The following is a 24,773-nucleotide window of genomic DNA, read 5'->3' on the forward strand; positions in this document are numbered from 1 at the left end:
TCTCAAGCCCCACTGCTCATTTGCTCTCCTATCCTAAATCCCTTCTCACTCTTCCTCCTTGCTGAAGGCCTTCAGACACCAATCACTGCAAGCGGGATTGGCAGGAGACAGACTTTACATCTCAGCCTCAACTGCTTCTCTGTCAAACCTTCTTTGACTAATCCTGGCTCGTGACATTTCTCAGCACAGTACCCAGCAGTCATGCTTTCAGAAAAGTAGAGAATAAAACACTTCAACACTGCCTGCATACCGAAAGCACACGTCCTATGCTCAGTTTCCAACAGCAGCCAGAACACAGGGCTCACAAGAGAGCCCCAGATCCCAGGACAACCCTCTGCTTCACAGGCAGTCCTACCCCCTCTTTCATCCATACAACTGCAAAGAGACCAGGGTTGGAGAAGCTACAGTTTCTCTGCCTGGCTGTTAGTTGGCTTGAGGTTCAACAGCTGGAGCACTTACACAATTAGATCAAACCTGTCAGAGAGGCAGGATGAGTTGAATAGCCATGTGCACAGGTTTCCCTCTCTACTGTAAGCACAGGCAACGCCCTCACACGCTGGGACTCTGCAGCCAGCTCTACAGTAGACAAGAAATCTGCCAGGAGTCTTGGCAGAGGAGGTGGAAGGAGATGGTGTCTCACACCACGCCTGCTTCTACTCCACACCATTTAAATCTTGTCTTCGCCACTCTCTGCTTGGATGAAATGAATGAGTTGCTTCCTGCAAATGTTGCCGTGCACGACGCACAAGCTTATTCTCAAGCACTGTGCACAGAAAATACTGCTCTGTATTGGTATGAATTTTTAATATACTCCTCACAGCACTGTCTGCATGTCATGCACAAAAATATTCACCATAAAGTTAGAACTATGCACTTTCCTTGATTTATTTCTGGAGTCCTGAGGAACTTTATCTGCCTGGCCTACTTGGAGTGGAGGGTTGGATAAAGACCTCCAATTTAGGACTTAATTTTCTTCTCACTGAAGGTTATTCTCCTCACTGCAAACACAACAAAAATAAAGAAGCTGAAAGCAGAGACATCACAAAAGGGAGCAGAGCTGGATGAAATCCACATTACGAACAGAAAGTTTCATAGCCTCACGTTGTAATCCCGGTTAAAGGAACTTAAAATTAGCAAACAGTGCCCCAGTGGAAAAAAAAGGAACAGAGAAGAAAACTCTGTTGGTAAGCATCACTCACAACAGCAGTCTGGTGAGCAGAGCCACCCATCAGGTACAGCACATGCCTGGGAACAAATCAGCTGGAGATTAAATATAGTTAAAAAAGAAAAAGAAGTCTTGAAAACAAAAATCAGTGCTTGCTCTGGAAATGCGGAGTGGGAAAGGCGGCCAGCTGCAAGGCAGAGGACAAACCTACAGAGATGAATACCCAAGAACAGAAACTGAGAGCACAGAGAAAAGGATGTGGAGAGCAAGGAAGAGGGTTCGAGCTTTCCAAAATATGCAAAAGGAACAGATGGCAATTTGCCATTTCTCCTGTGAAGGGTTCAAGGCCAAAAATGTCAGCAGTGACACCTTCCTTGAACACACAGTAGTCTCTTGTGGGTGCTCAGCTCCACTCCAGAGCATCACAACTGCCAGAGGGGCAGGCCCAGCCTTGGGCTGCTGGCTGACCCAAGCACCAGAGAGCTTTCCAGCTCTTGCATCCACAGCACCAACTGCCTCTCGAGCCAGTGTCTCTAGGCCTCACAGCTCTGGCTGTGGACATATATATGGCTCACTTTGACTATTTTCCCCATCTGGCTGCACAGGAAAATGTTTTCCCAAGGCTCTTAATTTATGCCAGATGACAGAAACATGAAACAACCTCTGTGGTGGATCTCTGGAAACAGGCAGGAGTGCTTTTCAGGTCAGAGCTGCCAGGTCTAGGTCAAGCTTCAGGACCTAGAACTGCAGTTCCCCAGGCCAGGAACCCCAGACCACCTGCAGAAGCTGCACCCTGCTCAGCTGACACCCAAGCAGCTTTCCCCACCGCAGCTGAGATCATCCTGCACTTCACCTCCTACCCAAGGAGCTAACAGGCTAATCACCCTGGCGGGAAGCCAGGGGCCATGCCAAAGGGTAAGGTGCACTGCAAGGCCTGCCCAGGAGACACAGGGAGCCAGATGCCACACCTGGCAATCACTACCTCTCATTTTATCCACTCAGGGAAGGGGAGAGGTCACACAAACACCAGCTAGAGACTGGAAGGCTTAAGGGGGTTAAACACACTCCTCCTAGCCCAAATCATAACAGGCTCAGCTAGCCCTTAACCCCTTGCTGTCACAGCAGAAGAGGACACCAACACACCTCAGCAGTTGCAAAAGCTCTGGGGAAGCCTTTGGCACTGGACCAAGCGTACCTCTGGGTGGAGAAGTTGAGTGGAAAGCATTTTGGATGCTTGACTCAGCAGCTACAGGAGGGTAATTATTCAAAATGCCAATTTACATCTCATCCACTCATTTCCCCAACATGAGTTATCTGAGATCATCCTTTACTAGTGTGGCAATACAAGGTTTCCAAGTATAAAACTTGGAAAACTCTGTGTTTGTACCAAAACATTAACTAATTACCTTTTTCTCAGGTGTATAGAAGTTAATTATAGTTAGAACTGGATTTCAATTAAAAGCAAAACAAAAAAACCCACACATTGCCCAAACCACACAATTTGGTACCTCCTATCTCCATACTCACAAACCAGAATGGAGAGAGCAATAGAAAATCATCAAAACAGCTCCAACAATATAACTCCAGGAGCAGTTATGAAGGTTTGAACCCTTCTGTCTCCTTCTGACAGTATGAAATAAGCAGCTCAGAGAAATAATGGACAGATGACATCTACCTAATTCCTAAGCCAGTCCAGGTAACTGATCTACCATCAGTGTGTCTACACAACACATGCAACATCTCTCTCCTCTTTCCACAACTCATGAAATATTGAGCACAAAGAGCATTTATGCCACCTAACACCTACACCACCGCAAGAGACTTGCCATGAGGAGAGAAGGCTGTGACTTCTGACACACCCACTTCCCCCCCCCCCCCCAAAAAAAAAAAGTTGAGGTGGGAGACGAACATGACACCATTTCTCCACTCTGTCCCATCAAACTCAATCCATTTCAAATAGTATTTCAGCATCAGTAGCTTTCTTTGTCCAGCTTCATCTCCACTTGTTCTGCTGGGCATTCCATCCTCCTTCTCCCTGTGCAAGGGGGAAGGTGGAAGCAAGCTACCTCTGCCCATTAGTGCCCCGAGCAGGCACTGGAGAAAGCGAGTGACCAAAGGGGGCAAGTAAACAGCACAGCATAAAAGCTCAGGAAGATGAGAGGGGGCACTGGGGAAAAGCTGAAATTGAAAACAAAGCATCCTCCAAATTACTGAGTATTTTGCTGTCCTTCTAATATCTGAAAAGCTCTTTGAATTGGCAGGTTGCAACACAGCACTTTCAGATGACTGCAATACAAAGCCATGAAAAATTGCTTTGCTTCATTAACATTTTAGGACCTTATTAGCTGGAACAAAATTGACTGTCAAGGCATTTTAAAGGAGAGTCATGGTGTAATGAGCTCAGTGCGAATTATCCTCATCCCAGAATAGAAACAGGCCTGTCACTGAGTAACCAAGCCCAGAATCTACCTTTTAGTTATTTTTAATTCCACCCGTTCAGCCATATCTGCCAGGAGTACTTGCTCATTCTGCCAAGGCAAGGCACCAGCTGGAGAGAAAGCTGCAGCCAGCCCTGACCTGCCTGCTCTCACCCAGTAACAGCAAGGCACACAGAGCATCCACCTGAACGCTAGACACCACCAGCTACAGCCAGTCCAAACAGCAACAACTCCTACCAGCAGTGAGCACGCCTTTCCAAACAGTAATTCCAAAGCTATTACACCCCCACCACAAAGGAGATGCTGAGCGTTGTTTCATCCTGACAATTAACATGCTGCAGATCCCACTAAAGAAAGAAAGAAAAAAAAAAAAGAGTTTAGAAGAATTCTCAAAGCCATTCCTATGATAAAGTTAACAGGCAGGGTTCAGCAAAGTCTGCAGTGAGCTACTAGCTCCTGCCAGCTCTGGCTCTCTGTGTCTGGGTCTCCACATGTGAAAAGCCAAGCCCTGGAGGGGGGCCTACAAGACTTCCAGCCTTATGCAACTGATGAGGCAGGGCAAAGTCTCAGCCTGACCCTCTGATAAATTTAGAAACTTAGGCAACTCTGCAAGACATTTTTCTTCACAATAGTTTGGCTATGGTATTGTACCCAGAACTGGCTGATTGTTTTTCTGCCTGCTCCAACACAAGAACTAGGCAGCCTCAATGCAGGTACTGCGAAGTACACCTGAAGAAAACCAAAGGGGGCATTCCAGCACCTGACACAGGCTGCAGAACTTCCTGCTGCAACAGGCTGTGGATTCAAGAAGCTCACAAGGGTTCATGAAGAGACCAGACCAGGAACTGGCAAAGTGTCTTTAAGCATTACTAAAGAGACAAATCCCTGTGCTGAAGATAGACAAAGGATGGGAGAGCACTTGGGACAAGTTTTTGTCCCACTTGGCTTGCTCCTTTCCCACAAGCCATGGCTGAAGGTAGGATCCTGGCTATGCAGCCCCTCTTCTGGAAGTTCAGCAAAGTCCAGCTGGGGAGAAAAACACCCTGCAGTTTCCCTTGTAGTAGCCTTTTATACTCTGCCACAACAAGCTTTTTTTTTTTGCTTTTTTTTTTTTTTTTTTTTTTTTTTTTATTATTTTATTTACCTGCCTTTTGTCAGCCAAGAAAAAGAATAACAAACCAAAACACACATGCAAGACATGTGTGTACATGTGCTGCCCAACAGTTTTTCTGGAGATTAAATAAACTATTTCCTGGGTAAAAGTAACTTGGCTCTATGAGTTGCTATTGCCTTAGGGCCATTCCAAGGCTTCAGTATGTTCCACAAACTGAATTAGAGGGAGCTGTATTTTCAAACCTGGTGTGTGGTAAGTATTGTCTTCCAGATCATTTAAGGTTAGATGCATTTGCAACGCCCCTCTGTAAAGCTATTTTGGTCACTCTAAAACCCTCACTGTTCAGCAGGACAACCTCAGAGCACACTTAAGCAAAGGAACAAATTACTTTTTTTTCCCCTTCATCATCGACTGGTCTAAAGAGCAAAATCTAAACACTGTAAATCCAATGTTTAATCAAGGAAGTGTTTCACCTGCTAACTCAACCAACTTCTACTCATCCCTGTTTTAATCTACTAGCATGACTTTTTATTGAAGCCACTTTACTACAGAATTTGATCTATGCATGTACATGGCAGAATTTATTCTAGGCTTGTGCTTAATCAGAGCAAAATGCCTCCCTGCCTACAAAGCTTCCTGCTAGTTAATAACTAGCACCATACTACATACTGACCACAGGTATGGTTTTAGCTAAGCAGGAACCTGCAGGTTCACAGGAATTTCCTTAATTGCAAGGGCATAGATCTAACTTGCTTCTCCGCATATAATTTTTTCCTTTACACTTAAGTTTCATGACTGCATCCTTGGGTCAAATGTTTCTTCCTTGTGAGACAGAGTGTGATGTAGATTTGCATGAAGCTATACAGCTGACACCAGAGGAGCAGAGCACTGAGACCAGTGGCCAACTCTTCTGGTCTCACAGGTAAGGCTGGTATCTTCTACAGAAGCATTGCTGGTGCACATGGCAGTGCCCAGGCAACACTCCACATTGCTCAGAGCCCGAGTTTCCCTATGCCAACAGAGGTGGACAACCGACTTTCATTTCAAATCTTCTCTGGTTATTTGGTTTAAAGCATTTCTGTTATTACCAAAATTGATGTCTTTGAAGTCTGAGTGAGCTCCTGGCTTCACACTGCTTAAAGGTCAAAAATAAAGTTCTGTCTGTCCTTTTACTGTTAAGGGCTTTTACTTGTCCCCTTTTCCAGAGGGGATAAGAACTAATCTTTTAATTTTTTTTTTTTTTTTTTGCAGTGATTCCTCAGCATTTCCAATCATTTAACCATTCTTCTCTGAACCCTCTCATTCCCTAATATCCAAAGAGGTGACAACTAACAGCTGTAAATCAAGGCACTAACTAGCTTTTTCTTACAAACACCTTTTCCTCAAGGGAAAGTGCTTATTTATGGACTTAACAAACATTATAGATCGTTTTACTATCTCTGCTGAAACCAGTTCTTATTACTTTTTATTCTGCTACTGGAACGCCTTCCAATGATAAGTCACGTGAATTAAGAAACAATAGCTTTGCTACTTCACTCCTGCAGACTTCATTGCCTGCTAAATGCCATCTGGTCTGAGGTTCTCAGTGCCCAAAAATAAACTGCAGCATCCGTCTTTACTGTGCAAAAATTGCTTCTATGGCAGTCATGTTTGCTACTGGAACAGGAAAGAGCCCCGAGGGCTGTAAAGAACTCATCAACCTCCCAGGGAGGCAGCAGCATTGCCAGGAGACTATTTCACTCCTCCACCATCTCCTCTACTGCCCTGCACCATCCAAGGAGCTGCCTGCTCCACCACAGGACTCTGGGACAGAGCTGAGCTCCTTCCTGGCCCCCTAACTATTTGTGCTGCAAACCTGTATTACTTCCAGGTTTTCTCCAGGCAGTTTTCCACCAGGTGCATAACAGAGGTACTTCTTACCAGTGTCACTGTAATACAGCCCTGGTCCCCCCTCCTTCAGATGTTTCATCAACGCAGCTGAACTGTAAGCTGGCTGGCTCTCCTCTCAATGTGCCCAGAATTGATCCCCTCAGAGGGATCTGTCTTGGGAAGAAATAACCTTAAAACTTTTCAGTCGTCTTGTTGTACCAACCAAAGAGGAAAGACTCAGGGAAATCTCAAGCATATCGTCAAGATACCCCAAGAACGAGGACTATGGGGTCTGGAAAAGCAGGAACTGGGAGGACACTTGCTCTCAAAGGCCATTCAGTGCTGGAGTTCAGGCCTCAACCAGGCTTGCTCTGAGGGGAGGTAAAGTAGATGTGGCAGCAAAAGAGACGGCTTATGCCAGAAAAGTGGTTAAAACACTGGCATACAGGAGGAGAAGACAGCACATTTCAGAGCTACTCAGAGATCATGCATTATTTTCAACAATACAATGGCAGAGCAACAACCAAAAAAATGAGGTCAATCACACACAAACTCACACAAAAGACCATTACAAGAGAAGCAAACAGCATCTCCTCCTCTGCTGCGCTTCATCCAGGATCCCATTCTGTTTTGAGATGCAAGAGGCCCCAGAGGACCAAGAGTGTTTTGGACATAGAGAGTTTAAAGGGGGAGCATGAGCCAGACTGGACTAGAAAGAACCTTTCCTTCCCTCCATTACCACCAACAGTTTGCTCTGTGAGGGAAAAATTCAGGGAAAGCACAGACCTACTGGCTGCTTCTATTTGCACACATAAGAATTTTGCATGCTTGGTGCTAGTGGAAATGTGTCCCACAGCTCTGGGCTTCACTAGCCTGGGAGCCAGACAGAAGCATCTGTGTCCCTCCTCCATGACCTGGTTCCCTCCCACTACCCACAGCCTCCTGCATTTTTCTTAAACACATAAGCCAAGAGAACAGTCCTCCAAGCAAGGCAAAGCTTTATTAAAAATGACTTCTGATTAAAAAGGAGTCTTAAATCCCTTTGTAATGATGACCGGATTATCCGTATCACATTGCATTATACAACTTGAGATAAAGCAGCACAGAGCAAGTGGCAAAAATGACATCTCCAGCAGAGCCACAACCGTGTGGGCAGCTCCCAGGTCCAACACTCACCTGCAAGGCTCACATGGGGCTGGGCACACTTGGTGTACCCCAGAGAAGCAGAATCATGAACAAGACCTGTATGATGCAGCAGCTGCAGAGCAGAAGCTGATTTGTGACACAGCTTTCGACCAGAAGTCCCGTTTCAGGGGAATACTGCCATTAAATACTTCAGGAAACACAGGTAAGAGTGATGAACCTCTGACCTGGAGCCTGTCCATAGGTTTGCCATAAAACATGGCAACTTGTCATGCCATATTGTCAAGGAACTAGAGGTCAGGCAAGAACTGCACTCAAGCTGCCCAACCACCCTGCCAGCACCCACCCTGGTGTCCTGGGTCAGGAGCAGCCATGGGTAGGTAAATGAACAGCCATGCTGCCCAGCATCCCCTGGCCAAAGATACCCAGCCACGCTTGCACAGCTGCCAGCTTTTAATGAGAAACACATTTTTAGCACCTGCAAAGTGCTGTGCCAGAAATCCAAGTCAGATTCACAGCCAGACTACTGCACTCCCCAAACTAGCCCATCAAATACCTCCTCTCATCCTAACCTCTTCAGACCAGTGGTTTGGTGTTTTTTTTATTTTTTACTCTTTTTTTTTTTTTTTTTAAATCAGATCCCTGTGTGAATCATTAACTTGAGCATGGTCTTGCCTTGTTTGGCAACATTTTCTTAACATTGTGTTTAGCTTCACTGAAGCACTTAAAATGTGCATGTGTGTACGTAGATAATGTGCTAGGCTCTCTTTTGTCATAGAAGAAAGATGCGATTTATTTCAAAGGACAAGGAACAACTTAAAAATAACAGGTAGATTCAAAAGCTTCATGGTAGCTTTCTGATACAAAAGAGAGAGAAAGGTACTTTTTTTCTGATCCCAAAGAAGGTTCCCAAACTTTTCTCTCATCCAAAAAAGTCTTTACTTTGGCTGAGTCTTTGAGGCATAAATACATTTCTTGGGAAGAGAGGGACACAAGACTGAACTCTTGATCATTTATTTCAGCATCTCATCCTAGGAAGGCTCCAATGTGACCACAGCAGTCACCTGCTGAGCTGAATTATTTGCCCACACAAGCATCGGTTAAGATCTTGACAAAATCCAGTAATGATCACCTCAGAGTCTGTAGGGCTCCCTCTGGGCACATGCATGCTCCTCTGAGTAATTCCAGACTTCTCACTTACTGAAGCTGGGATGAAAATGTCACCAGTGCTAGATCACAGGCTTTTCCTTCACCAGCACGAGCGAGACTCCCTGCCCAGAACGTCTGATAGTACAGGTTCAGGTACACAGATCTGACTGGACCTGTTAGCGAGGACAAAGCACACAGGAGCTTCATTCCCCACATGGCCCTCCTGTCACAGAGCTGGCAAAAGTACCTGGAGATGACCAAAGTTCCAGAGCGAGGCTTGCATCACCTCCATTTTTACCCACTGTTTCTGCACAACTGTCCACCAGAAGCTTAAAAAGAAGAAGAAAAAAGAAAGGGCAAGAAATAAATTCTTGCACAACAGATCTCTGGGACATTGCAGCCAGCAAGCAATGGCATCTCCTCCCAATGTCCCAGTTGTCTGTCTTCACTCCCATCTCAATGTGAAAGCAGGCGTGGGATGTTCGGAAACAAGTCAGAAGGCAGCTGAAGTAGAGCAGTCAGCTGTATCAAAATATGAGCTCAAAGCTCCACAAAGACAGCTTTAACAAAGGAGCTGACTTAAATAACAAACATACAAGCAAACCCCCAAAAAACAAAAGCAGTAAAAAAGTTTGAAAGCTTGAACTATATATTCCTGATACCAAGAGCCCAAAGCGTTCCAGTGGGGCACAATTCCAGCAGTGCATTTTCAAGCCCTGGATGGCTCAGTCCTGGTCCATAACAGGATACAGCCAAAGGAAGTCCGTGTATTCAGGAGACCGGTGAAACCACAGGCATGACTGGTTCCCACACAAGCTCCCACTGCGCATGCAGTTGTCTCCCTACTTTGGTGCCAGTGAAACACCATCTCCCCTACACTGTCCTCCTAGAATTTGGAGGATGGGTGGGGAGGTGTTAAAATCCATCACTACTACCACTTGCTACGCCTCCAAGATGCTGAAAAAGTTAACTGCTATCAGAGCGAAGGGCTTAACTGGTACATTTTTAAACAGAGCTCTGAGCCCCAGAGCAAGGTGAGGGGGCCCAGAGACTCTGTGACGAGCAAACAGGGCTTGAGAGAGCTAAGCAGGACTGCCAGGGGCCCCCGACACGGTGCTGGCACAAGCTCAGCATGAGCAGACTGCCCTCAGAGCCCTGAAGCTGCAGCACGGCTGCCTCACTTCACAGAAACAAATGCCTTCTTTCGCACTGTAGCCATCACTTAGTGCCCAACCAAAATAGATTTAAGCTGTTTCACAGTAAAAATAACAACGACCAAGAAGCGTTATGTCAGATCACAGGAGGGGGAAGCTCTTTTCTGATAGATTTCCTAAATTTAGCCACCTTGATAAACCAGAGTCATTTGGACACGAGAATCTTCCATATCCAGTGCATGCATCATGATCTGAAATAAAAACATCAAAATATCTCTTGGACGAAGAAAGAGCCTGTTCAGAAGAAGATTTAGAGAAACACACAGGGAGCTGAACACTCATCTGGTTATGCAACGCGTGTAAGTAGGCCTGGTGCTTGCTGCCGACTCCCTGGTTTGGAAACCTGCCACCAAGCACATCTGACCCCATCCAGCAGTTCTGCCTGTAAAATACAGCCCCACACAGCAAGAGGGTAAGAAGCACCATGCAGACCAGGAGGGGAAAGAACACACAAAACCCTCTGTCTCCTCTCCTCCTTGCAGCAGCACAGACTTATCAACAGGATAAGTCTGTGCCTCTCTCCCTGCCTGGGATGCCCCAGCAGCATGGAGAAAGGTCCGTCTGCTTGTTCCTCTCTGGAGGCAGCATGCTGGTTTCCTGACGATACAGCCCAGATGGAGCTTCCCCAGGAAAGCCAACCCATCCGAAGGACTACTGGGGGACTACTTTGAGCCAGCACTGATCATCCCAGCTCTCACTGCTTGCTCCTGGTCGGGCTGCCCAGTGATGTGATGGTGCAGGATGGAGTCACACAAAAGGGGTAATGGTGGGACAGAGGCTGGCTGGCTCAGAGCCCACTTAAAGGCAGTGGAGACCAAGCCAGCAGCTGTACCCTCAACCTACAGCGCTCTTTAAAACCAGTTTGGGCCCAGGAACAGCTCCCCATCTTTGAGTGAAAGTTTGGCACCACACAGCTGCTGCTCAGTCTGACACCAGTTTGTCTGGATTTACAATTCCTCATGCCCTTGGGCAACTCCTGGTGAGTCTGCAATTTGCAAGACAAGATGCCTTTCAAGCTACAGATTTCCCAACATGTGCTGAGCAGCTCAGCTGCTTCCTTACCATCTCTTCTACTCCAGTTCTTACGGGTCCCATTATGACTAAATCTCTCTAAGGAAGGTCATCACTCCTGTGAGCCACTCTCCACAGATAGAGAGGAGGATGAGGAATTACAAAAGGAAGGGAATATCTAATTTTTGTAGCTGCCTCAAGTCCTACTTGCTCCCATACAGACAAGGCCCCCACTGCTCAGCCCTTTTTGAGGAAAAAAAACCCAAATGAATTGGGCATAAATACCTTGAAACATTCCCTATCACACATTACAATAAACACAGCTGCATCTCACTATCTGTTGAGGACGTAATCCTGAAAAGTGCAATGGTTAGCAATTTGACAGACAGTTACGTTATTTTTCTCCATAATGCAGTAGAGGAGAAAATGTGTACAGACTGTATAGCAGTGAGTTATACACAGTATAAATACAGAGGGAGGGTGGAAAGATACAAATGCAAATACCACAGTGGTCAGTATGAGACGATTGCTTTTCGGATTGGATCACTACCCCCAGCTATTACCCCATTTTTGGGTCCTTCATTCTTAATTGATCTTGATTTATCTGAAAATTTTGATGAGAGCAATGAAAATACAACTGTTCAGACACAGGCCACGGGAATACTTACAGTAAAAGACTGATGTCAGGCAGCCAGTCTCAAGTAGAGGTCCTTGCCTCTCCATCCTCCACACTGTACATTCCGTGCCCGTGCATTTCAGCTCTGCACATTGCTAAGTCCTTGCTTTCTAACATTATCTGTTCAGAGAAAAATTGCTTACCATCCGTACCTGACTGCTTCATCTACAAAAGAGGCCAAAGTGAGTGAAGAAAGGTATTAAATATTCAGCAACAGAGCTCCACAACAACAGCTAGAGATGCAGCTGGGTGCTGCTGCACCATGCAGCACTCACACTGTGCTGCAGCACATTTTGCAGTTCTGCTATGTCTACCATAATGTTTCAGAGACCACATGAGAGAGATGCATGTTTCTTTTGCTGCAGGAAGGTCACTCTCCACTTGTTGACCATGTAGCAAGGGGCCATACTAGCTCTAAGGATACTTGTTTTGGGGTAGCTTTGGGACAAATCAGCCTCTCCAGCAGAGTCCTCTGCTGCCAGACTTTCATAGATGCAAAGGCACCAAATGTGTTGCACGTGTCTTAAAGTCAACCAAGACCAAATCACTGTGTTCACCTTCAATATTTTTCCACTGTGTTGTTTCACATGGCAGAAAGAACAGATAGATACATGGGAAGAAAATCAGTTCAAGCACCTCTGCCTCAAGCCAAACCCTGCAGATTTTGGTGTTGTGGAAACCATGGCCAATTCATTTTTTTAAGGAAGCTCATCAACAACCCTACCATGCTACAGGGCAAGATCTGTCCCTTACTCCATGACACTGCTCACTCTGTATTATTGCTGGAGAGGAAAACACCTGCTAAAAATGCAAAGGATATGCTCCAAGAGGAATTTACCACACAGAAATTGGAGAGTTATTACACACAGATCATTCAAGAGACAAGTCTTGAGCAAAGTGGGCCACAATCTTGCATTCTGTTAGGACAAAAAACCTACAATATTAATTTTGTCATCAATCACACCATGAGGTCCACAAATCCCTGTCCTACCACTGTTGCACCTTTGCTTTCTTCCTGTTGTGCCGTAACAGGGAGACCTTAAAAACTCTACAGAAAGCGATGGGTACCAGGTGAAGGAGGGACCTCTCCCAGAACGGTCTGGGAGGTTTGGGTTCCCTCTATTGTAACACTAATAAAAATGCTTATCTAAACTGGACGCTTGGCAAGCATCACCCTAGAACCATGCAAAGAGGAAGATATCGCTTTCATACCAGGCCTTACAGAGATCACTTAGCCAAGCTTGTGAAATTCCACTAACAAAAGCCAAGCAGAAGTCTCCTGTCATCTCATCAGCACAATTCAGCGTAACCTAAATCTGTGTAACCTAGATCAACAACAATACAGCTCCTTCCTGGAGTATTCAAGCATCACCTCTGAGTCAGCACGTGGCAAAACCAGGCAGGTCTGAACAGGATTTGAGATGCAGCTTTGTTTAGCTCTGAAGGTTACTTGCCTCCACAGTTCAGTTTAGCCTGATCCTCAAAGTGCTAAGTCTAATGGACTTCCCCACAGAAGTGCCTAGCTCACCTCAAAGCTGTCGTCTGGTTCACGTGGAGCTTGCCATGCTGAACTGCCAATTCAAAACTAATGTTACCTTGTAAAGTCTGTAGGTCCTAGACCAGTTTCACACCTCTCCCCAGAAGTCCAACCAACAGCTAAAACCCATAAGTAGGTATACTCAGTATGCCTTTGGGAGAAGCACAGTGCTCCTGAGAATGACCACTGGGAAAAAAACAAATCTGAAATTAAGGTTTTGCTTTAAACCATGACCAACTCAAGCAGGCAAGCACTCCAGCAGTCACTGCTCAGTCCGAACACAGCCTCCATCCACTGGCCACAGGCAAGTCACCCCTAACCACGGAGCCTGCATCAGTCCTAAACCACACCACCACTGACCATGCTGGCAATCTGAACAGCACAATCAGGACCAAGCTTTAGCCTGGAAAATACCACAAGTACAATATGACTTCAGCATCCAGCAGCCTGCTGGGGCAGAACCATAAGCCCTCAAATGTGGTCCAGCTGAACACCCCAAATGAAATTTCTCCCAAAGCCAACCAGCCAGTTGTTTCATGGGGCTTAAATCCCCTCACGCCAGTTCTTACACCTGGGTCCCAACAAAGAAACTGCTAGAGGACAAATCTCTCTCTGCTGCTGAGCTGGAACAAAGGCCACATCCACACGGGTGATCTTCCCATTACAGGCTGTAAACTGCATGCACTCAACTTCTAAAAATGCCAAGGCCTCCTCATCCTCTGTATGAGACAGCTCCTCCACACGGTGGTCTCCAGAATCCCATCAGCGTTCCTGCTGTAGACAAGGAGATCACTGTACAGCAGACCAAGGAGGCAGGCTGCAACTCCTACAACCCAGCTATGTTCTTAGCTAGCTAAAAGCACGGACACGTTTTGTTTGCAGCAACAGGAGTTCAATTGTTATAGTTGACACAGTACTTTAAGGACTCTCTCCCCACTCCTCATCCCTACAAGGTGGTCCCTTAAATAGCATATCCTTAAATTGGCATCCCACAAGCTCACTTGAGAAGAGGTGACTTTATCTGGCACCGGCCCACCTTCTTAATTCTCACAGTTGCCCACATCTGTACAGCAGGAACAAATACCACAAGCAATGAGAGGGAGATAAAAGGAAGTAACTGATCATCTTGTATTCACCCCCCAGACCACAGTTTTCTTTACTCATCTGCAGAAGTTATTCTTCCTCTACTCAGGACATAAGGAGGCGGGGAAGGGAAAAAAATATTTTTACTCTGATGACTTCTAAGAATTCAATCCTGACAGAATTTTGCATTAAATACATTTTCTGCCTTCTCCCCTGACAAATTGTTTTCAAGAGCCAAACTACTAGCCTGCACTATTATTAACAAATCATTAATTGGAGAGCATGCTAGGCTACCACAGTTACCTTCTTCATACTGCAAATGAAACAAGATACCAGAGCATAGAGGAGAATTACCTACTGGATGCACTCATATTTTGCTTTTAAACGGATACTTGCTATTTTTTGAGAGCTCTATCCTCATGTCAAGTAACATGTTCACAACATCACCAAAAGGCAACAAAGATTCAGTACTGTTGGTGATTTCCCACAACCCTCTCCCAGATGCAAAAGGAGTAGGACCTTGCAATGTATCTGCATAAGGATCATGCACATGATACATCTCAACCAAACTGGCAGGAAAACTTTTCACACTGAAGTGTTTTTTTAGAAAGAGGAACCACATCACCAGAAGTGTGCGTACACAGCAGGAAGCAAAGCATGTTTCATGACATCTGTGTCCACAGCATGCTGAAGTGGAGCACAAATCAGTCCTCATGTAATCAACTGGCTCTGGAGAAGGGAAAATGGACATTAACATTTTATCTCACGCCCACAGTCAGTAGCTTTTAAACAGTTCTCATGCAATGACACAAAGAATCATTTGGTACAGAGCGTCTCATTTATAGGTCATTTCCTGCAAAGACAAATTTCAGCAACTGTAAAAATAAAAAACACAAACCAAATAAAAGTAATGCATTAAAGGCCAAAAACTCTGCTTTGCTTCACTAACCAAACCAAAAAGATCCACTCAACCAAATCTAGCATTTCTCTGGTTCAGCAATGGCAGTTCAAAGTCCAGAGGCCCAAAGCCCTGAGACTCCCATGGGAAATGAGGCAGGGCAAGACAAGCTGGTAAGGAACAAACCAGAAGAGTTTTCTTGTACCAAGCTGACACAGCAGGAAACCTTTCTTTCAGCAGAAAGGCATAGGAACCTTTTGCATAATGAAGAGGATTCCTTCAAACAATGTTAAATATGCACGTTGCCATCCTAATTTCAAGTAATTTTAGCAAGTTCCATGTTAGAAGCCTTAATAAAAAAGCCCCCGAACACACACAGCAATGCATACAATACAGTGTAACTAGCAGACACTGCAGGCATCGAGACAGCTTTAAGAAGGCAATTCAAAGCCTCAGCTTCTCTTCCAGCACCCACAGTAGAGTTTGTTCCTCCCATTCCTGTGTCATCCCGAGCCAGACCATCAGTCAGGAGCCCAGCTCTGCACTGGCTACTCCAGTTCTCCCCAGGGACTGGCTCCCACACCTACACCCCACCAGACAGTCCCACAGCAGCCATCCACACTGCTCACCACACTTCCTCTGGCAACCTCTCTGCCTCCCCCAAGATCATGAAATACTTGTCTCTTTCCTGAATGTGTTGTTTAAATTAGAGGATGCCTCACCACAGCCACCAAGCAAGAAGACCTCAAATGCTCACCATGCAGTACACAGCTCAACATGAAGGAAATCCCTAAAAATCCCTGGTGGTAAACAGACTGTGTTTCTACACCATTACCTACAGCAAGTCACACCACTCAAGGCTGTCACTTCAGCAACACAGAAATTGGCTCTCTTGTTGGTAAGCTAAACAATCAGTGCTAAAGCTTCCCCCAAGTTCAGCAACTGATCTGTTTTCCTCCTGAATCACAGGGCCTCATTCAGCTTTCTCCTGCCCCCAAGTCATCCATGTCCAGTGCTCCCACCATGCTCAAGACTTGCCCTACTGTCTCAGATTACGCCATAGCACTCTGCTGAAGCCACAACCTTCAGGAGAGCGTGACAACAGCTCCAAAACAGCTGCAGCATCTACTTTGAAAGTCAGGCAAAAAAGACTCCTCCCTCAAATGGGGAAAATAAAAGGCTGTGACATGCTAGCATCAGGCTCTGTAACAAGCAGGTGTTGCTCTACTGCAATTGCCTGTGAAAAAAAGCCCAGCTGCTTATAATTTAATTACAAAGAACAATGCGATACCTGACATCGGCCTTTCATTGAGAGGCAGCTCAGATTTTGGAGCAACTTCTGAGACCTTCTGACAAAACCAGTCCCACCTGCTCCCTCCTTAGCTTGCACAGGACTCGACAGCATGACACATCATGAGATCTTCCACCTCTCCATCTCCTGACTCCATCCCAGCCACCAAGGGAGCTCACGCTTGCTTTTGACTCCAACACAGGGGTGGTGTGGTTCACTTTGAATCACTTGAATAAGGTGATCTAGAATTAGCCCTGCTCTGGCCATGATCCAGAGTCAGTTTCACAGGGGAACTACGCTACGATCCCTCCATCTGTACCCCAGAGGTGACTGGCACATAATCCTTGCCTCTGCTCACCTTTGATGTGGGAGATGGGCAGAGTAAAGGCCTGGGATCTCTTCTCTGTTCTGATACCTTCACAAGGGGGCAGCAAGACAGGTGGGAGATGCGCACCTCTCCACAGAAGACCTCTTGCCAGTCCTCCAGCATCTCTCAAAGCTCCCTAATAGCTTTGCAGCATCCTTTTGGAGAGGAGCTGCTAGGGTCACACACGGTATCTTTGCCCATGGCTTTCTGTCTGTTGTCACATTTTTAATCTGTGAAAACCCAGACCATCTTGTCTTGCTTGTGACAGCATTTTGCCCATTTTCCACAATGGACAAAGCCCCTGGCTTTCTTATGTCTGTGTTCATAGAGGTAACTTCACAGGGAAGAATAAAGGAAAACCACTGGTCAAACACAACCCCCACCAAACACCAAAAGGATCTCACATCGGACACCAGGACACCTTCTGCAGACCATAGCCTGGAAGAGCCAAGGGTGGCCCAGACCCAGCCTAGTGCAGGGCAAGAGGAGACAGCAGCAGAGCAGATAGCAGGTGCACATGTAGGTAAGCTTGGAAAATCCAGTCATATTTGTCCAAACAAAGCACACGAGTCTGCTATTAGACAGACAGCAACCTACCTCCACCCCCCTAATCCCAAGTCACTTAATATCTTATGGGACATGAACAATCTAAAAGCCCTCCAGTCCAGGGGCTAAAAGAACATCACATACAAAAATCACAGCATTTCACAATGTCTGTGACAACCCAGTCGAGGTCTCATCGTCTTGGAGTGGTCAACTATTCTTGTTGGTCACTTCACAGAGGGGTATATTTTTCTTAGCCTGGCAGTGATACTTTTATTTATATATAGTGCAAATGTTAAAAAAAAAAAATTAAAATTCAACACACCACTTACGAGCTGAGCAGATGACTGCAGCCTCAAATCGCACTGAGACTCCAGCTCAGATGCCAATTCAGTTACCATTTCACCCAGCTACAAAACTGCTTCAAAGTAAAACTTCCTTAAAAAGACACAATCAAGGCATTTTTATACCACTTTTATTCACTGTTTGTTTGCAATAAGCCCTCAGAAGACTGAATCCAGAACCTCAATTCTTATTAACCGTTTCTCTGCACAGAAGCTTGTTCTTAGAGATTTCTGTGTGTATTATCAATGGAAGCTAGAGAGTGTACATGTGAAGGACAGAGGGAAGAAAAGGAGAATAAAAACAAGGATAAACCCACAACTCATGAGCAACCAAGCCCCCTCTTTGAAGGAAATTCCAATGAAAATTTTGGATGACCAAAGAACGCACCATCGGTTTCATGAATGATGACACAGATTGCACAACCAGACACACAGCTAGTCTGCACTTCCATTTTTGAGCACAAATTTGGCAGTGTCTCCACATCAGTATTTCCCTTATTAAGGCCAACGGGCTGCAAAGCAGTTCTTCAGTGCAGTCCTAAAAGGACGACAGCCCTATTTAAGAACTAGCAATGTCGTAATTGCCAGGGATTTCCACTGGAAGAGCTTGGAAAGAAACAGATATCTCCCTCACTACACATTTTTGTAACATTAGACTCATCTCCTTCCTACACCCTGTTAAAAATGACACCAACCACGATTCGATTCACTTGCATGAGCGCAAGCTTGACAGGACAACTTTAAACATGCACGCCTCCTGATCAACAAGATCAGGAGGGAAAAAAAAAAAAAAAAAGTCTTCAGCTTCGTGATTGCCATTTAGGGGCTCCTAAACAGTCCTTTATTCATAGAGCAGATAAAGCAAAAAATATTTTCGATTAAACGCAGACATACAGGCCTTCCCAAGCCAAATGATGGTTCACATTTTTCATGCAGTCCAGGTCATAGCTGGGCTAGATTTAAGTATCATCCAAGAAGACAAGCAGGTTGCTCAATTAATTGCAGCCTTTAATCACCCTTCAGCACTTCCACAGATCGGCCCTGCCTGTGAAACACATCTGTCTTCTCAACATGCTCTTCCCCACCTAGACTCGAATAGTATTTGCGTTAAGACAGTCACTCACTGCCCCAGGGCTGGGCCACTTGGGATGCTAAGTCCTGTGCTCCTGGAAGCAAGGCTTAGCTTCTCCCCTGGAGAGCTTCCCAAATGCTGCAGCCCCCTTTCCACAGGCAGCATCACCCAGGTGACATTCGGAGGCCTGGCATGCCAGCCTCTGCTCCTCCCATGCCCAGTGATGCACTGCTTACCTGCACTTCCCCTTCCCAGCACACCCACCCTGCCTCCCAAGTGAGAGGAATCCTTTCCTACCTTTAAGGAAACATATATGGCACAGCCAAATCCAAAGGAAATGGCCTTTTGATTTCAGTGCCCCCCTTATGCTTCCAGACCTGCTCTGACTGTCACTGGTCAGCAAAGATGCCAGTTGTCTGCAGACAGTCTGGCTCCTCTTCACATTTCACTTTTAAAGCATCGTCTACTCACCAGGGAAAAAAAAAGATCAGCCGCAAAACAGTCACAAAAAAAAAAAAAAGGGAAAAAGATGATATGTGACTGCAGATCCAAATTATTCAAAAGCTAAACCTTCAATAGCCACCCATCACACCCGCACACAGAATTTGCCATCTTGGCTGATTTTCATGGGATTTTTTTTTTTTTTTTTAGTTGTTTGGTTGGTTTTGGTATGGGTATTTTTTTAGGGTTCTGTATTTAGTCTTTGGTTTTTTTCTGAAAAGAGATCACATTGCCCCACGCACCATGTGAGCAGCAAGACCCAGCATGCCGGTACCACCAGCAACTCACACAGCATGGGTTCACCCACCTTGCCCCCCTCCCCCCCGGCAAGTCCAGTCCAGCAGCTCTTACATAAGCTAGCACAGTTAGAGGGAGATGCAATCCATGGAGCCAGGACACGGGCTGAGAAACAAACAGCATCTCCTTGTTTTCCAGGTCCAGACAAAAAAAAAAAAAAAAAACAACAAAAAAACCAAACCCAACAAAAAGAAACTCCCCAAACACCTTATTACTCACGTTTGCCTGTGAACTAACTCAGCACCACTGCTTGCTTTAAAATCATACTCTGGTTCCCTCACAATTTCAGGCTACCTGTAAATAAAGAATGCTCCAACACACTTCCAACATGGGGGGTGCGTATGTAAAAACCCCACATCTCTACAGTGTTGCTTACGGTTCAGAGTGCATTTTGATTTCACACAGATTTACACACCAAAGCACCTTTCTCACATCCCCCGGAAGCCCCAGAGCAAACCCAGCAGAGGAGGGAGGACACGGGTTCGGAGGCAGTACCTGCATACATACAAAGTAAAACCAATGGTGCTGGAAACCAGCACTGATAAAACCATGACTTTAGAGCCGACAGCTTTAAAAAGCACCACAACTAGTCATATTCCAGAGGAGAGAGATTATGCATTTTTTGGTAGATGAAAGGGGAGAGAGAAGCGAAAATAATTGCTCTCAAGAATAGCTCCAAAACGCACCGTCTGGGAATCCCTTCTAGGTGAGACACTTAAACAAAGAAGATGGAGTATCCCTCTCTCTTCAGGGAGGAATTCTTCCTGCTGGAGACAGGGCTCCCATTTGAGAAAGCGCTTTTTATGCAGGGCTATGGAGACCAACACACTCATTGTCTACTAGCAGCAGCTTTCCTGCAGAGAGGCTGCAGCACAGGCCAGGTTTTGGGGGTAGAGGGTAAACAGTGGGGACGACTGGACACCTGCAGTCTTTCAGCATCTCTATCTGCTTTTACAAATAGCCCCAAGGAAGGGGGAGCTGCAGTGTAAAGGGAATTAGGAAAAAAATGCAGTGCCATTCAAAGGAATCAAAACAAGGAAGAGGACAGGTCAGGGCCTTTTCAACAATGGCACCGCCAATGCTCGGGGCCAAAACCCAAAAAGCAGAGAGAAAAGGCACCAACAAAGGGGGATGTAACACCCCCCTCATCTCAGAATAGGGGTTATTTTAAGCCTGTCTCCTTGGAGCTACCCTAATATTTTCTCTCATGACTCAAGTCACCAGGGAAGGGAGTTAGAACAGATGAGAAGAAAAAAAAAAAAAAAAAAAAAAAACAGAGCTAAGACTAACACTGTAAAACTCTGTCCTAGAAGGGGCAAAGCTCCAGAAGAGATGAAAGGCAAGCTGGGCTGTGCCTTACCTGGAAAAGTGTGTGGGTTGGGTGACCCTCTTTTAAGGCACTTTGAACAGAGGACGTGCACAGTGTAGTACAGGCCCGGCCATTCCTGGAGCAGGACATTCAGTTCTTCCACTAAAGGGGTAATAGCTTGCCAAGCTGTCCAGATATTTGGTAGGGACGCATGACTAGCGATAGACAGAGTATCTGGCTGCAGAGCTCCCCTGGCAGGCCGGTAACTCACCACCACGGGGACCTTTCCCCGGTAGGCATAGATCTGGTATTTGCCATCTGACCGCTGAACCACGTGGCTGTTGATCTGGACGCTGTAGCGTGCAAACAAGCCGGGTGGGAAAATAAATGGAAAGCTATATTCAATCTGCAGCTGCTCGACCACGAAGGACTGTCCGCTCAGATTGGCGCCGTTGATCCACGCCTCCGCATGGGGCACCTCGTTTTTCACGTAGCAGGGAAACTTGTACCAAGCGGCCGCCCCGTTTAGGGGCTTGCATTTGGGTTTGTTGACACAGTAACAGAGCCCCATCTTCTCCAGCAGCTCCAGGATGAGCTGCAGATCCTCCCGGCTCTGGATGTGGGGCTTAAGAAGGAGACGGATAACGTGTGCAGGGAGGAGGCCGTGCAGCAAGAAGCCCTCCACATAATGATGGAGCTGAGTGGCCTTCAGTTCATCAATGTGAGTGTCGCTGAGCAGTTTCTGGAGCAGCACGGTGGCATCCCGCTGGCAGAAGACGTTGAGGATGTCAATCAGCCGCGGCAGGTTGTGGAACACATACTCCCGCAAGGTGAGGTGCTCCTCAAAGTAGAGCAGCTTCCCGCTCTCGTGCAGGTAGGACAGGGCGCTCTGGAGCCGATCCTCTGTCAGGCCCGCCTGCAAGCCCAACCGGGCAGAGTCCCACCAGCTAAGCCACAGCTGCTGAGCTTGTGGCTGGAAGTGCAGCTCCTCCAGCACTTGCCAGGATTTGGGCAACACCCGGTGCAGGTTCGGGAAGATATCCCGGTGTTCAGCCACCGAGAGGAGCTTGTCCCGCAGGCGACGCACTTGGCAACGGTCCCGGCAACTGAAAGGCAGCACTGGAGAGAGGATCTGTGGGCGGTGGTTGAGAAGGTACTGAAACTGGGCTTTCTTTCGCCGCAAGTTCTTGTCTGAGACCCCATAAAAGGCAGCGTGCGGGCTGGAGCAGCGCAGGTCAAAGTCCTGTCCCAGAGCTTCATCCACCTGCTGGACCAAGCTCTGGAGTCCCTCAGCATCCCTCTTCTCCTGCTGAGCAATCTGGTGATGGATGTCCAGGCACTTCTCTTCCAACTCCCGCTCCGCACAGAGGTCAGCATGGGTTCCCACCATGCACACCACGGCATGGGGCACCTTGGAACCGAGCCAGTGCAAGAAATAGCCCACAGAGGGGTAGAAGTGCTGAGGGACATAGGCACTCAAATTCACCACCAGCACGTACAGGGCCCCGGGAGAGAGGAAGAAAGACTGGATCACATCATAGGTCGGGTCCCCCGCCAGCTCGTACACAATGAAGGTCAGGCCCCTCTCTGCATCCGCTGTCCAGTCCATCACCTCAATGCCCTTGCTGCCTCCCGACAGTCCCAGTCCCGATGGTACTTGAGGCGCATTCGCTGGCAGCGACGGCACCGGGCACAGTGTTTCCCCTTTCACTCGATGAGAGGGCACGTGAGAAGGGACGTCCTGCCGCTCAACAGGGAGATGTTCCAGCTGCTGCACTGCAGGTACCCGCGCTGAGGAAGCGTCTTGAGGCTCCAGGAAGGGGCAACATCCAACTGGCACTCTCCCAGCGTCCTGCTGCTGCCCAGGGCACCCTCTGGGCTGAGTGCTCCCTGCCTCCAGACTTCCCATGTCCTCCCTCTGCACATCCTCCTCCATGAGGCATCGTCTCAGCAGGGTCTTTCCCGCATCCTTTAGGCCCATGAGGACCAACTTGAGGCGGGGTTTGAGGGCAGGCTGGGAGTGGGCCAGCTCCTGCTGGTAGGCTGCGATGTAGGGGATGCCTTTCATACACACCTCATAAGGGGGCTGGATGAGGGGGTTGTCTTTGATCTTCCACAGGGTGACACGGGAAAGCTGCCCGAAGCCCTCGGGCAGGATGGCAATCTGGTTGCCTTGCAGGACCAGCTCCTCCAGGCTGTGGAGGAGCACGATGGAGTCAGGCAGGTAGCGGATGCGGTTGTTGTCTAGCCAGAGGGTGCGGAGCTGGCGGAGCAGGCAGAGACGAGGGGGCAGCAGGGTGAGCTGGTTGCGGCTCAGGTAGAGCTCCTCCAGGCTGGGCAGCGCCAAGATGGCAGCGGGGAACTCCCCCAGCAGATTGGAGGAGAGGTTCAGCATCTTGAGCCGCTGCAGGCTGCCGAAGCCGGCGGGCAGGACCTGCAGCCGGTTGCCGTCCAGCATGAGGCTCTCGAGGGCGCTCAGCTGGCAGAGACCCTCGGGCAGGGCCGCCAGCCCGGTGCCGCTCAGCCAGAGGATCTTGAGGCGTCGGAGGGCGGCGATGCCCTCGGGCAGGGCCCCGAGGTGGCGATTGCCAGAGCAGTCGAGCTCCTCCAGGGCGGCCAGCTCCAGCAGCGGGGCAGGGAAGGAGGGCAGCAGGTTGTGGTCGACGTCGAGGGCGCGGAGGTGCCGCAGGCGGCCCAGGCCCTCGGGCAGCCGGCGCAGGCGGTTGAAGCTGAGGTCGAGCTCCTCGAGGCGGCCCAGCTCGGCGAGGCGGGGGGGCAGGCCCGGGCCCTCGGCCCCCAGCTCGTTGTGGCTGAGGCTGAGCTTGCGCAGGCCCCGCAGCCCCGCCAGCGCCCCGCCGTCCCCCAGGCCCCGCAGCCGGTTGTGGCTGAGGTCGAGCTCGGCCAGGCGGCCCAGGTGGCGCAGGGCGGCGGCGGGCAGGCGGCCCAGCCGGTTGCGCCGCAAACTGAGCACCCGCAGCCCGCTCAGGGCGGCGCCCACCTCCTCGGGCAGCTCCTCCAGCCCCCGCCCGCTCAGGTTCAGCGCCTCCAGCTCCCCCAGGGCGGCCGCCGGCGCCGGGCGGCGAGGGGCGGCGGCGGAGGCGGCGGGGGGGGGCGGCCCCCCCGGCGGCCCCGCGTCCGGCTCCGGCTCGGGCTCGCCGGGGCCGCCCCGCAGCTTCCGTGCGCGCAGGGCGGCGTCGCGCCACAGCCGCACCGCCTTCGGGGGCTCCGTCTGCGCCATGGCCGGGGGAGCGGGCCCGGGCCCCCGCCCCGCCCGACCCTACCTGCCGCCGCCGCCGCTGCTGCTGCCGCTGCTCGCCATGGGCGCGGCCGCGCTGCGCATCGCCGCCGGAGCTCGGGGCTCCCCGCGGCTCCGCGCCGGCACTGCCAGCCGCACCGCGCCGCCCCGCGCACGTAGCCGCCGCCGCCGCCGCCGCCGCCGCCGCCGCCGCCCCGCCGGGGGCGGGACGCGGGCACGACCCGCCCCGCTCCGCCCGCGGGGGCAGCCTGCCCCGCCCCCCCGCCGCCGGGACACCCCGCGCACCGGGGGGGGGGGGCGGCGGTGCCGGTGCCGGTGGCGGTGCCGGTGGCGCTGCCCTCCTGCCCCCCCCCCCCCCCCCCGCCCCGGGGTCGGGGTCGGGCCCAGCCCCTGCGCTGGCTGCGAGGTGTGTGAGCCGCTCGGCTCGCCCCTTGGGGTAACAGCAAAAAGCTCTTGCGTTGCGGATCTCCGAGTCGTTTCTGCGCCGGGAGAAGGC

General features: G+C 48.9%; 1 protein-coding gene across 2 annotated transcripts in view; it reads right to left on the reverse strand.

Moving 5' to 3' along the window:
* MFHAS1 (multifunctional ROCO family signaling regulator 1) overlaps window positions 1-24,445 on the reverse strand; it is a 35,620-nt gene extending 11,175 nt beyond the window's left edge. For both annotated transcript variants that reach the window (XR_006167003.1, XM_042807734.1), the window contains exon 1: window positions 21,073-24,445. Coding sequence is in view for 1 of the 2 variants with exons in the window: in XM_042807734.1 (XP_042663668.1) it covers window positions 21,073-24,259 (3,187 nt within the window). In the remaining variant the exon portion in view is untranslated. The remainder of the gene's footprint in view (window positions 1-21,072) is intronic.
* Window positions 24,446-24,773: the final 328 nt, after the last annotated feature.

This window comes from Tyto alba, unplaced genomic scaffold, assembly GCF_018691265.1.
Source record: "Tyto alba isolate M040663 unplaced genomic scaffold, T.alba_DEE_v4.0 Super-Scaffold_6, whole genome shotgun sequence".
NCBI classification, from domain to species: domain Eukaryota; kingdom Metazoa; phylum Chordata; class Aves; order Strigiformes; family Tytonidae; genus Tyto; species Tyto alba.